Here is a 13,151-nt window from a genome sequence, read left to right as displayed (position 1 = left end):
TCAGTAGTTCCTCTGTTTGCGCGAAAGCCGCACTGTGATTCTGGGAGAATATTCTCGGCGACACTAGGTATTATTCTATTTAGTAGAATCCTAGCGAAGATTTTGCCTGCAATGGAGAGCAACGTGATTCCCCTGTAGTTTGAGCAGTCTGATTTCTCGCCTTTGTTTTTGTACAAGGTGATATATTACTTCAAAGAAAGATCTCTGGATTTTTGGGAATTTTTTTTTTGTGATTCTATTTAATATCTGATTTAGATCTTCCCAAAACATTTTCACTTTCTTACATGCCCAAATTGCATGTACTGTTGTTCCCATTTCCTTTTTACAGCGAAAACATCTGTCTGATAATGTTGGATCCAATTCTTTTAACTTTGGAGGCGTGTAACCAATTATAGTGTATCATACATAACCTTGTGTTTATTATATTCTTCATAGTTCCAGAACATAACTTTTCCCATGTTTCATTTTTTAAATCTTTACGTTTAAATCCTTATCCCGCTTTTGTTTAGGTTTATAGCTTATTTCATCATTTTCCTTGTCTTGCAGCTTAATGTACATGTTTGTTATAAATCTTTTAATTATCATTGTGTCTGTAATCACATATTCAAAGCTGTTTCCTTCAGGTAATCTCAATCTGTTTCCCAATTTATCCTTTAAATAAGCTTTGAATTGATGATATGCAAACATTGTACCATGAGTTATTCGATATTTGTACTTCAACTGTTCAAATGTTAATAAATTATTTCCCAAAAAACAATTTTCTATTCTTTTAATTCCTTTTCTCTCCCATTCTCTAAAGGAAAGGTTATCTATTGTAAAAGGAATTAGTGGGTTTTGTGTCAATAACAATTTTGGTACATGTTAATTCGTTTTTTTTTTCCTTTCTAAGTGAATCTTCTTCCATATAATAAGTAAATGATGCAGTATTGCTGAGCTTTTATATTGCACCAGCTTTTCAACCCACTTATAAAGTATATGTTCCGGCACCTTCTCCCCTATTTTATCGAGTTCTATCTTAGTCCAATCTGGTTTTTTCCTTGTCTGGTAAAAATTTGATAAATACCTTAATTGTGCTGCTCTATAATAATTTGTAAAGTTTTGTAACTGCAAACCACCTTGGTTCTACATCTCTGTTAATTTATCTAACGCTATCCTCGGTTTCCCCCCTTTCCACATGAATTTCCTTATTATTCTCTTTAGTTCATTAAAGAATTTCTCTGTTAAGGGAATTGGCAACAATTGAAATACGTATTGTATCCTTGAGAAGACCTTCATTTTAATGCAATTTACCCTCCCTATAAACGTTAGCGGTAATTCTTTCAAATTTTCTAAGTCTTCCTACAATTTCTTTATTAGTGGCTGATCATTTAGTTTGTACAGGTGGCTTAAGTTATTATCTAATCTAATACCTAGATATCGTATTGCTTGTGTTTGCCATTTAAATGGTGATTCTTTTTAAAATTCTGTAAAATCCGTGTTACTCATTGGCATCACTTCACTTTTATTTGCGTAGATCTTGTACCCCGATATTTCTCCATACTCCTTCAATTTCTTATATAATTCTTTTATTGATATTTCTGGTTCTGTTAAGTATACTATGATGTCATCTGCAAATAAACTGATTTTATACTCCTTCCCCTTTATTTTTATCCCTTTTATTTTATTTTCTGTTCTTATCAGTTCTGCCAATGGTTCTATTGCTAAAGTGAACAATGAAAGGGATAATGGACATCACTGTCTAGTTGACCTACTTAATTTAAATTGGTTCGATACATATCTATTTACTGTAACCTTTGTCAATCGTCCATGATATAATGTTTTAATCTAATTAATATATTTTTTCTAATCGATTGAACCTCTGTAATACTTTGAATAAATAATTCCATTCTACTCTGTCAAAGGCTTTTTCTGCATCTAAGGCAACAGCCACTGTTGCCTTCTTATTTCCTTGAACTGCATGAACTAAATTAATAAGTTTACAGATATTATCCATTGTTCTTCCTTTCTTAATAAATCCAGTTTGATCTTGTTTGACTATTTTTGGTACACAATCGTCCAATCTGTTTGCTAATAATTTCTCTGAGTTGGCCCTTATCACTTGCCGGGCAACCACAACTCCCCTTTTCATTTGGATTGTGATCCTCCTCGCAAGTGTCAACTGATTTTGCAGTGACAGTTATTCTCTCCCCCTAACCCCCACAGAAAACAGTTTTTTTTACACATATAACAGAGCTCTTCCTTTTTTCCCCTTACTTCTTTCCCTTCTTTAGTTCTTTACATATACATAGTTTTTACATCTTTATATATATTTTATCACCGTTCTTCTTTCTTGTTACATCTCTTCATCTCTCCTTCTGTCCTGCAAGTTTTCTGCAAATTCTTGTGCTTCCTCTGGATCCGAGAACAGTCTGTTTTGCTCCCTAGGGATAAATATTTTAATCACAGCTTTTTTTCCATAGGATTGATTTTGCTGTATTAAACTCCTTCCTCTTCTTTAAGAGTTCAAAACTTATATGTATGGGTAAATAAATATTTTTGACCCTTGTATTCCAATGGTTTATTGTCTTCTCTAATTTTATTCTTTGCCTGCTCCAGTATATTTTCTCTTGTCGTATATCTCAAAAATTTTAATAAAATGGATCTTGGTTTTTGATGTGTCTGTGGTTTTGGAGCTAGTGTTCTGTGTGCCCTTTCTATTTCCATTCCTTCCTGCATTTCTTTCATTCCCAGGACCTTCGGGATCCATTCTTTTATAAATTCCTTCATATCTGTGCCTTCTTCGTCTTCCTTCAGGCCCACTATTTTTATGTTGTTTCGCCTACTATAATTTTCCAACATATCAATTTTCTGAGCTAAAAACTCTTGTGTCACTTTAATTTTTGTATCACATTCTTCCAATTTTCCTTTTAAGTCGTTTACTTCCTTTTCTACAGCTGTTTCTCGTTCATCCACATCTTCTACTCTTTTCCCTATTTCTGTCATTACCAGTTCTAACGTTTGCATTTTATCTTCCATTCTTTTCATTTTTCTTTTAATTGCACTAAATTCTAATGACAACAATTCTTTTAATGTTCTCATTTGTCCTTCAAAAAAAGCTTTATCTATATTCTGTCCATCTGTTTTACCTTCTATTTCCCTGTGAAGATCTTGGTCTTCTTCCTCTTCTTCTGTGTCTGTAGCTGTGTTTGTGTCTTCTTCTCTTCTTTGTATCAGTGTTTCTTTTGATTTTTCTGATGAGTAGCTTATATCACTTTGTCGGGCTTCTTCTTGCTTGGCCTCTTGCTGTTGGTCCTCTCCTTCTGAGCTGCTCATCTGTCAGCCTCCTGCTGCTGCTCCTCTTGCCATTCACCCGTCGACTTTCTTTCTCACCTGGTACTTCACTCCCTCTCCTGCTGCTTTCCTCATCTTTCAGCTGAGAGCCCTGGTGTTGGGCATCCGTCAGCTGGTTGCGTGGTGGTTGCCCGCTCCTCGGCTGAGCCCTCCTCCCGTCGGTGTTTTCCTTTACCTTAGATTGCGCATTTTTGTTTCGCTCCGAGAGCCATTTTTGCAGTCCACCGGTCGGGGGGTTCCGACTCCACAGGACCAACACCAACCTCGGAGATCGGGCGCTCTTCTTCACCACTGCTCCCTGTTTCTATGTGCAGGTAAGGCCTTCTCCTTTCTTTTCCGGTGACTTTTCTTCTTTTTTCCCTGTTGTTTTTACTTTTTCCTTCTTAGGTGCCATCTTCTTTCTCTTCTCTGGAACTTTATCTTGTATTTCTTATATTTTATATTTATTGAAATTTGTTTTTTCTTAACTTTTTTTCTTCTTTTATGGTTTTACCCTACCGGCCACTATTCCATCATGTGAATCCTCCAGGCGACGGTACCTTGACTCCAGCTTAACCCAAGTGTTCCTTCGCTAAGGTGACAGCCAATAAACGGGAACTTAGTCCATTTGAGATAATAAGGCTTCCCTCTTGTTGTTGGCAGGGTCGTGCTACCTTGGGTATGTTGTCCCCTTCACCCACCACATGCAGCAATTGCAGGACCATTCGGCCCGTCCTGGGAGGCGCAGAACCCAACGGGGAATTCCTACACTTGTGCAAGTCATTATGATCCCCTTCTGCGGTACCGATGAGGCACGGAAAGAACTTATCCATCTCGATTAGTTTTGCAACCGCTGACCCATGACACACCTAATGGATTCCAAGCTTACGAAAGACCTGTCTAATGGAAATGGTAGCCATGCGAGCAGTGGCACTTCAGAATCTGATAGTATTGGACTCTGCTTGCTAGCCGTGGGTGTACATCTACTGTAATGGGCCAAGAGTGTTGTACATGTCTCTACACGGCGCTATGGAAACGCAGGAGGATATCTGATCCGGTTAACAAGAACCTTAAACAAAATGAAATCGAGTTTACCCTCCTTCACCCGTCCACGCTGAAGATTATAAGGGCGGGAGAGGAAAGGAAGTTCTTTTAAAAAAGATACAAAAAGGCCGTGGACTTTGTAAGAGTCATGCCATTGCTTCGAGATTAAATGTAAATAAGATATAAAACTGGAATCGGGGGAATGTAACGATTCAATTTGGTACTTGTTCAATCTCAATCTTAAAGCTATAGACTTAATATAACCCAATAACAATTTACAGTACCGAAACAGGCCATATCGGCCCTTCTAGTTCGCTGGGATTTAGGTGAAACTCCACTGGTTCAACCGACTCACTCCCTTCCCATAACCCTCTAACCCCCTCACATCCATGTACTCATCTAACCTGCTCTTAAATGACAGAATTGATCCTGCCGCAACTACCACTTCCAGAAGGTCATTTCACTTAGCCACCACTCTCTGAGTGAAGAAGCTTCCTCTTATATTACTCTAAAAACATAAGTTTTCCCCCTACCCCTTAACCTATGATCCCATGTTCTAATCTCCCCTACCCTCAGGGGAATGAGCCTATTCACATCTTCTCTATCTATTCCCTTCATAATTTTATATACCTCTATCAAATCCCCCCTCAACCTCCAATGAATAAAGTCGCAGTCTACTCAATCTTTCCCCGTATTCTTGATACTGCAATCAGGAAACATTTTCAAAAACCTTCTTTGCACTCTCTCACTCTTATTGATATTCTTCCTATAATTTGGAGATCAGAACTGTACACAATACTCCAAACTTGGCCTCAACTAATAAAAACAACACTGGATCCAAAGGTAAATTTACTTTTAATATCTGTTCCAAAAATGATTTAATTTACAACGAAAACCTTTTAACCTTAGGACAGGTCCATGTCGAATGAAAAAAAAAGTACTTACTTCTTGCTTACATCGAAAACATAAATCTGAAGAACTAAGTTGAAAATTTGACTTTATACAGAATCAAATACAATTGATGTAAAAATTGAACTGCACTCATCTATAATGTACATTTATTACATTAGTCATATTATCTTTACACAAAATTTTCCAAACATTTTTATCAATGTTTATATCTAAATCCGATTCCCATTTCATTCTTGATTTAGGAACATCTCCTTTAGGCATTTTTACGTTTTCCTCTGGCTGTTTCTAAGAAGTGTTTAGCTATTACATGGAAATCTGACTCGGTTTTAGGGATGAAAATATGGCATAACGAGACGAAAGCCTGTATTCCTTCAGAAAAGATTACATATAATTTTAGAGATAAATATTTTTTCTTTCTAAAAAGGCGAACACTTATTTGAAAATTATTGGTGTTAGAATTTGACCTCTCGCTATGCTCCGATCGGTGCCACCATTCCTGCAGCCAGAAAGTTTAAATGTGATTGTAGTAGAATGATGATCTTTTTCTTTCTTTGTCGGTGGGGAAGGGAGGTGGGAGGGTATTAGTGGGGTGGTTGTTTTTTTTTATCTATAAATGACTAATCGCATTATGTCTGTCTGTATAAACAACTCTTATGTTGTTATTTTAAATTTTAAATAAACTATTAAAAAAGGACTGTAAATATTGCAATTGTGAGGAATACGAGGGAGGGTGATATTTGTGTGTTTCTTTTCATCATGTTAATGTTTCAAGATGAATGTCTATTATAAAGTAAGAATGAATACCGGGAGCTCAAGGGAAGGGAGGGAGATACAAGTGGTAGATGGGTAGGCACGTCTTCTAATTGTGGGGGAGGGAGGTGTGTAGTTTGGGTTTGCATCAAGAGCTTGGTTATTGGTGCCCGGGGTGGTGGTGGGTGGTGGAGATAAATATAGGTTGGAGGGGGGAGAGGAAAAAGGTGGGAGGAACATATGGGATGTGATTCATCTTGGTATCGATGTGATTTAATTAAAAGTACTTCTAGTTGAATGAGGGTGAGTGTCCTGGGTAAACTTGTGCTTCTCTCTTTGTTGGTTTTAGATTGGTCACAGTGTTTGAGCTACCGAAAGAAAATAGGCACACACACCGAGAGCAGTTCACTTTATATAAGTCTTTATTACTAAATCTAAAGCTGATTTCAAACTAGAATATTCAAGCCCTTCCCAATTATACCTATCAACGCCTGGATTGGTCCCAACTGCCAAAGCGAAGCAATAACTGCACACTTGTAGTAGATTGTCTGGGTGCCGGTAGCAGCTTCTCCACCTTCCCCGACTGGGAGGTTGGTTGGAATCTAGAAGTTCTTCTTCTTGCTGAGAGATGTTGCCACCTCTCGGAGAGTCTCAAACTTCAGCAGTGGGGCCATGGCTTATATTACCCAAAAGTTGTTTGCTTCATAGCTTATCTCTTTGAACAAATTATTTATTTATCTTCAAGGTCTCCTGACAGTCTGCGACCAATAAAAGAAAACTGCATCTCTGGGCCTCATGGTGCAATTTAGATTATGTCTGCTGATTCTAAAAAAAACAAGCAGGTTCTCAGCCTTGCAGAAGCAAAGGCTCCAAAAGTAAAAAAAAAACACGATTTAAGTCTTCCATTACAGTGAGGGATAAATACAGACTCTGTATGTTACATGAATGTTTAAAAAAAAGATTATAATGTTTGTTTGAAAATTAAAATATCCAAACGAGAGTGTTGCAAATGGCCTTCACGAACTGCCTGGCTGCTACGACCCAAAAATTGAAGGAGCAATGCTCTAAATATAACTTCTACAAATTTACCATAACCTCCCAATTCCTAGACTGTATACTTTGTGAAGGCCAAGATACCAAAGCATCCTTTAACCCCCAATCCAGGGAGTTGTGTTCCTAGATCCATGTGTTCCCCTGAACTCCTCATTGCAACACTGTAGGCCGTGTTATGTCCTAATTTGGTCAGTGTTTCAAAACTGTAACTCCACGCACCTGGCCGCACTTCCACCTGCCATTTGGCAGCCGATCTCTCCAGCTGGTAAATATACAAGTGTCTGTACGGTGCATAGACCCGGGTATATCGATCATGTGGGGTGTTTGCTTCTTTTCAGCGTGAACTCGTGGATTTGAGCCGGCTCGTTCTGCTGGTGACTTAGTCCTTCTCAGCTGCTTTTACCATTTGCATTATTTTGGGATCTGAATGTGTTTGAGTGTTCCAGTGGTTCGAGTGGCCGGATGTGGCTTATACCCCGGCGGATGATTGGCTTGGTCTATCTTGCTGTCTTGTCCTCCAGTGCTCTTCTTGCAGGTACACAGGTCGACCCCTGCAGTAGGCTAGTGGTGTATCAAGATGTTAATGCTTTCTCTTTAAATCAATCTCTAACTGAGACCAGAGGGAATTCTTGGCGAGAACAGTGAGACTTTGCATATTCGTTGACAAAATTAAAAGAGCAGAGCAACGAACAAAGTCAAATAGGCAGAGGTTTGCCCCAGAGTGTTTAACAAAACTGCCCTTCCTTGATTTCTAGGATTGCCCTTGTCTTTTCTGGCTCTTCTTGTCTGTGCTGAAACTCTCACACTCTCCACGTCCCATCGACCTGCACTCTGCCCATAACCCTCCATACCCTTTCCATCCATACACCTAATCAATTTTTTTTCTTAAAAGATAATATTGTCCCAGTCTCCACTGGAAGCTCTTTCCACACAGACTCTGCTCTCCGAGTAAATAAACACCCTTTTGTGTTGCACCAAAACGTTTTCCCCCATAAACTCTCAGCTCATGTCCTCTGATTTGAATCTCCCCTCTCCTCAATAGAAAACATAACTCCATATCTACTCTATCGATCCCCCTCAGCATTTCAAAATCCTCTATCTAATCCTCTTCACCCTCACCCCCCACTCAACCTTCCAAACTCCAAGGAATAAGGCCCTAATTGGTTTAATCTTTCTCTGTAACTGGGTGCTGAAATCCAGGGATCATCTGGTGAATATTCTCTCAGTTTTGTTCATATCCTTCCTGTAATTTGATGAACAGAACGGAACACAATATTCCAACTGCAATCACATCTATGCCTTGTTCACTTTTAACATTCCCTCCCAACCCTTTCCCTCTGTGCTCTGATTTATAAAGAACAGCATTCTTCACTACCCTATGCAACTTTAGCGAACTGTGCACCACTATTCCTAGATCTCTCTGTTCAATTGCATTATTTCACTCCCTGCCATTTGCCCCAAGTAGGTCCTATTTTGATTAGTCCGACTTGTTCCACTTGTCAGCATTGAACCCTATTTCCCAACTTTCAGCCCACTCTTCTCACTGACCCAAATCTCTGCAATATTAAAAAAACCTTCATCATTATGCAGAAAGTATCATCCGCATACTTACTAATCCAATTTCCCATCCCATCATTTAGATCATTGATGTATATAACAAACAACAAATACCCCAGAGCAGATCCTTGGGACTTTACTCAAATAGCGTAACGTGTTTTCATTTTCCGGCTATTTTGAGCCATAACGTTTCAATGACCTTGGAGCCGCAAAGAATCCACAGGGTTTAAATTATTGGGCATGCGATGATTTGACTTCAGAGAGATTGGCTGAAGCTGAAAGATTGGTTGATGCCCACAGAACATGCTCAGCGCGTTTTACCGTTTCATAAGAATTGTTTATATCTTTATTGCTGTTCTTGGAGTTCCTGGTAAGAACAATGACTGCCTCAACTTTACAGTTGTGCGTGAGTTTTTAGTTGATTTTTTAAATAATGCCGTCTCTCGGATGATCTTTCTTGGCACACGAGAACCCGGAAGAACCTTTCCTTCACCCCCTTTGCGCTTGTTCAATTTAGGCACGGGAACGGGCCATTTCGGCCCACCAGCCCATGCTACCCAATTGACCGACACCACCTGTGGGAAGACACAGGAACCCCCCGGAGAAAAGTGACACGGACAGAGCGTCCGAACTCCTAGTAGACAGCGGGATTGGAACCCAGGTCCCCATCTCTTGCGCTGTGAAGGCGTTGCGCCAAAGGTGCCCTCTTTTTGCTGTTTCCGTTCAAAGCGACAATTAAAACGAGCCTGGGAGATGGTTTTGACATCGCAGGTTCACGGTGCGCACTGATCAATATATCACTGTGCGGATTCTGAACATGGATTAGACAGGACTGACGGGTTATTCACATTTTTCGATATTGTTCTTTGAACCACGTTACTCTCCATTGTAGGAAGCTTCCAACAGATCCCTTCAAGCGGAAAGCGGAGAGAGGGACCTGGTGACATGCTAGGGTGTGCGGGAAATATTGGCAGACGGTCAAATAACGGATTCTCGGCGTTGTCGTCCACCAAACCCAATATTCTGAGCAGAGATCAAAGTCAACGCTGCTGTCACGGCCGTCTGTTACGGTGGGAAGGACGCGGGTGTCCGCTCTGCAGCCTATCTTTTACTGCCCTGATGCAGTATCTTTTGCCAATGGTCAAGACAAGTGGCGTGGTATCTGTCAACAGGGGGAACTGCTGATGTTGATACAGGATTTTAAAAGCGCTGTTGTTCTTTGTGTTGGAGAGTTCAGTCGTTTTCAATTTAAAAAATTAACTTTGCTCACAGCTTCCTCGAACACCTAGTGTATAATATCAATCAGCGCTGCTCTTTCAGTCCGTTTACTTGAACTCGGGCTGTCGGATTTGTTACGTTTCATTAAGTCAACCATAAAAGGATAGATAAGTAGATAGATAGATAGATAAATGAATGGATAAAAAGATAAATCGATGGATAAATAGATAAATGGATGGACAGATAGATAACTGGATGGATAGAAAGATAAATGATTGGATGGATAGAATGATAAATGGATGGAGAGATAGATAGATGGATAGATAGATAAATGGATGGATAGGTAGATAGATAAATGAATAGATAGAGATTTAAAATGATGGATAGATTGATAAACGGATAGATATATAGATAAATGGATGGATAGATAGATAACTGGATGAATAGAAAGATAATTGGATGGATAGATAGATAACTGGATGGATATAAATATAAATGGATAGATAGATAGATAGATCGATCGATAGATAGATAGATATGTTGATAGATAAATGAATAGATAGAGACATAAAACGATGGATAGATAGATAAATCGATGATAGATAGGTACATAAATGCTTGGATAGATAGATTAAAATGAATAGATAGATCAATTGATGGATAGATAGATAAATGGCTGGACGGATGGACAGATAAATAAATGAATAGATAGAGAGATAAATGGATCGATTGATAGATAAATGGATGGATGGATAGACAGATAAATGGATGGATAGATAGATACACACACCACTTTAAGCAATCCCTTACTAATCACAGAGCGCCGATGGCGCAGGGAACACTTAAAGTGGTGTGTGAGTGGAAAGAAAAAGTTTGGGAACCACTGAACACAGGTAATTTCAAATTTGCTGTATCAGGTTGGAAGTTGGAGAAGCACTATGTTCGTCACTGACGGCAGATCAGCAGAAAAGAAGACCAAGTGCGACTGCAGTAAATGTATTGCCAACGGCATGTTGTACTCTCCATTGTCAATGGCTTTGGTGTGTTTGAAGTAGACTTAAAATATGAAAATCACAGAAATAGGTTACATCTAGTAATACAGAAAAAATGGTGAGGGGCAGGGTAGTTGGAGGGGTACGTGAGTTGGGTAGTTGGAGGAAGGAAGGGAGGGAGCGGGAAAGAGGGAGAATCTGGGGAAGGGTGAACGAAGGTTAATGCCGTTTGGATGGAGAGAAATGAAAGAAAGAGAAACATTTTAAGGTTATTCTCATGAGCACCAATACAACACTCCATTAAATACACCCACACGTGTTCAGGAAGCAAAATCTTCATTGTGCAGGTGTAATGAAGGAGCCATTGGCCCGAAATCTCATCGTCCTTTCCATTTCCTTCACAGCGAACGTAGTGGCGCTTGCGGTCTTGTCACGCGGAAGGTGCGGCCTCTCCATCTGCACCACCCGCTACCTGGTGGCCATGGCAGCGGCAGACTCACTGACCATCCTCAGCAATGTCGTCCTGTGGCGGTTCATTTATTATTTCTTCCCCGGCGTTTTCATCCACATCACCCCCGTGTGCAGCCTCATCTCAGTCCTGGGTCGTGTTGTCATCGGATGTTCCGTCTGGTTCACCGTCACCTTTACCTTCGATCGATTTGTCGCCATCTGCTTCCCGAAGCTGAAGATGAAATTCTGCACCGAGAAAACCGCGTCCGCTGTTCTGACCACGACGAGCGTTCTTCTCTCCTTACAGAGGATTCCCTACTACTTCACATATGAACCCCTGAGAGTGGTTGACAACGTCCCGTGGTTCTGTTTGCAGAAGGCGAGTTACTTCACGGATCCTGGCTGGGTAGCCTTTGATTGGGTGAACACCTTAATCACACCGCTGATCCCCTTTGCTTTGATTTTGTTTTTCAACGCTGTGACGGTGCGGCACGTTGTCCTCACGAGTCGCGTCCGTCGGGGGCTGAGGGGTCAGAGAGGCGGAGGCAGCCGCAGTGACCCGGAGATGGAGAGCAGGCGGAGGTCTATGATCTTACTCTTCGCCATCTCCGGCAGCTTCATCCTGCTGTGGTCAGTGCACGTTGTCCATTTCCTTTACTACACAACCAGCGAGGCGAACCCCAATCACCACAACGACTCCGAAATCGTATTTCTCCAGGTGGGGCAGCTGCTGTTGACTCTAAGTTGCTGCACTAACACCTTTATTTACGCCTTGACTCAGTCCAAGTTCAGGGAGAATCTGGTCCACGCGGTGACATTTCCCATCACCTTGGTTATTCGATTAATTCACAGTCCGGACTCTGAAAGCCGCTGGCGTCAGTTCAAGGCGTTTCCATCCATATGCAAACGCCCTCCTTGACGTTTGGGATAGAGACACTTATTTCTTTATTTTACCCTTCGTTCCACAGTTTTAAATTTGTATTCAAACAATTTACATGTAATTAAAGTGCACATTCAAGATTTCAATAAAGGTTATTTATATAGATTTTGGTTTGACCATGTTGAACTTAAAGCCCTTCTTATTTACGATCCCCTCAAATCAGGGCACCAGAAAGCCTGGCTTCAAAGGTGTATGTGAGAACTCAGGTATGTTTAATTGCTTCATTGGTGCAGGTATAAGACACCTGAGCTGGCTTCTAAACTTTTATATTTTTAAAGTGCCACTTTTTAACATGTGTGCGTGCCAATGAATGTCAAATAAACCATTATAAGGCTTAAAAATAGGAATAGAATAGAATGAGGCATCGGCCAAACTTCAGGATAACCAGAATCAACCGTGTGGAGCATTAGTATTAAGAAGGAGCGACCTGGTGAGCTCAGTAATCTCAAAGGGACCGGAATTGCGAGAATGAATCTCACTAGTGATGACAGGGGAATTCTCATCATCAGGAAGAAAAATCCTCAAACGCCCGTCCGACAGATCAGAAACATTCTTCAGGAGGCAGGTGACGACTGTCCGTTGAAGACTTCATGAACAACACTGCAAGATGCAAAACCACTAGTTGGTCACAGAAAGGAAGGCCAGATTTTCCAAGAAATATATAAAAGGGGCAGCAGAATTCTAGAAAATGGTCTTTGGACAGATGAGACCAAGTTTAACCTGCATCAGAGTGAAGGCAAGAGCAAAGTGTGGAGACGTAAAGGAACTGCCCAAGATATAAAGCATATAACCATTGGGATCTTGCAGTGCAGCCTCTGCTTCTCAATTCATGAAGTTTTCTGCGGACAATAGTCATTGATAGACCTGCCTCCTGAAGGGTTTTCCTGAACTGCTGGGCATTCAGATGTTGTATTTAATTTGTTTCT

At 40.4% G+C, this 13,151-nt stretch overlaps 1 protein-coding gene across 1 annotated transcript; it reads left to right on the top strand.

Moving 5' to 3' along the window:
* The first annotated feature begins 8,928 nt into the window (after window positions 1-8,928).
* Window positions 8,929-12,204, top strand: LOC138765416 (probable G-protein coupled receptor 139). The gene is made up of 2 exons (XM_069942458.1): window positions 8,929-8,995; window positions 11,240-12,204. The coding sequence occupies exons 1-2, from the start codon at window positions 8,929-8,931 to the stop codon at window positions 12,202-12,204; spliced, it is 1,032 nt and encodes a 343-aa protein (XP_069798559.1).
* Window positions 12,205-13,151: the final 947 nt, after the last annotated feature.

Source organism: Narcine bancroftii, chromosome 5, assembly GCF_036971445.1.
Source record: "Narcine bancroftii isolate sNarBan1 chromosome 5, sNarBan1.hap1, whole genome shotgun sequence".
NCBI classification, from domain to species: Eukaryota; Metazoa; Chordata; class Chondrichthyes; order Torpediniformes; family Narcinidae; genus Narcine; species Narcine bancroftii.
This window is presented reverse-complemented; position numbering and strand designations above follow the sequence as displayed.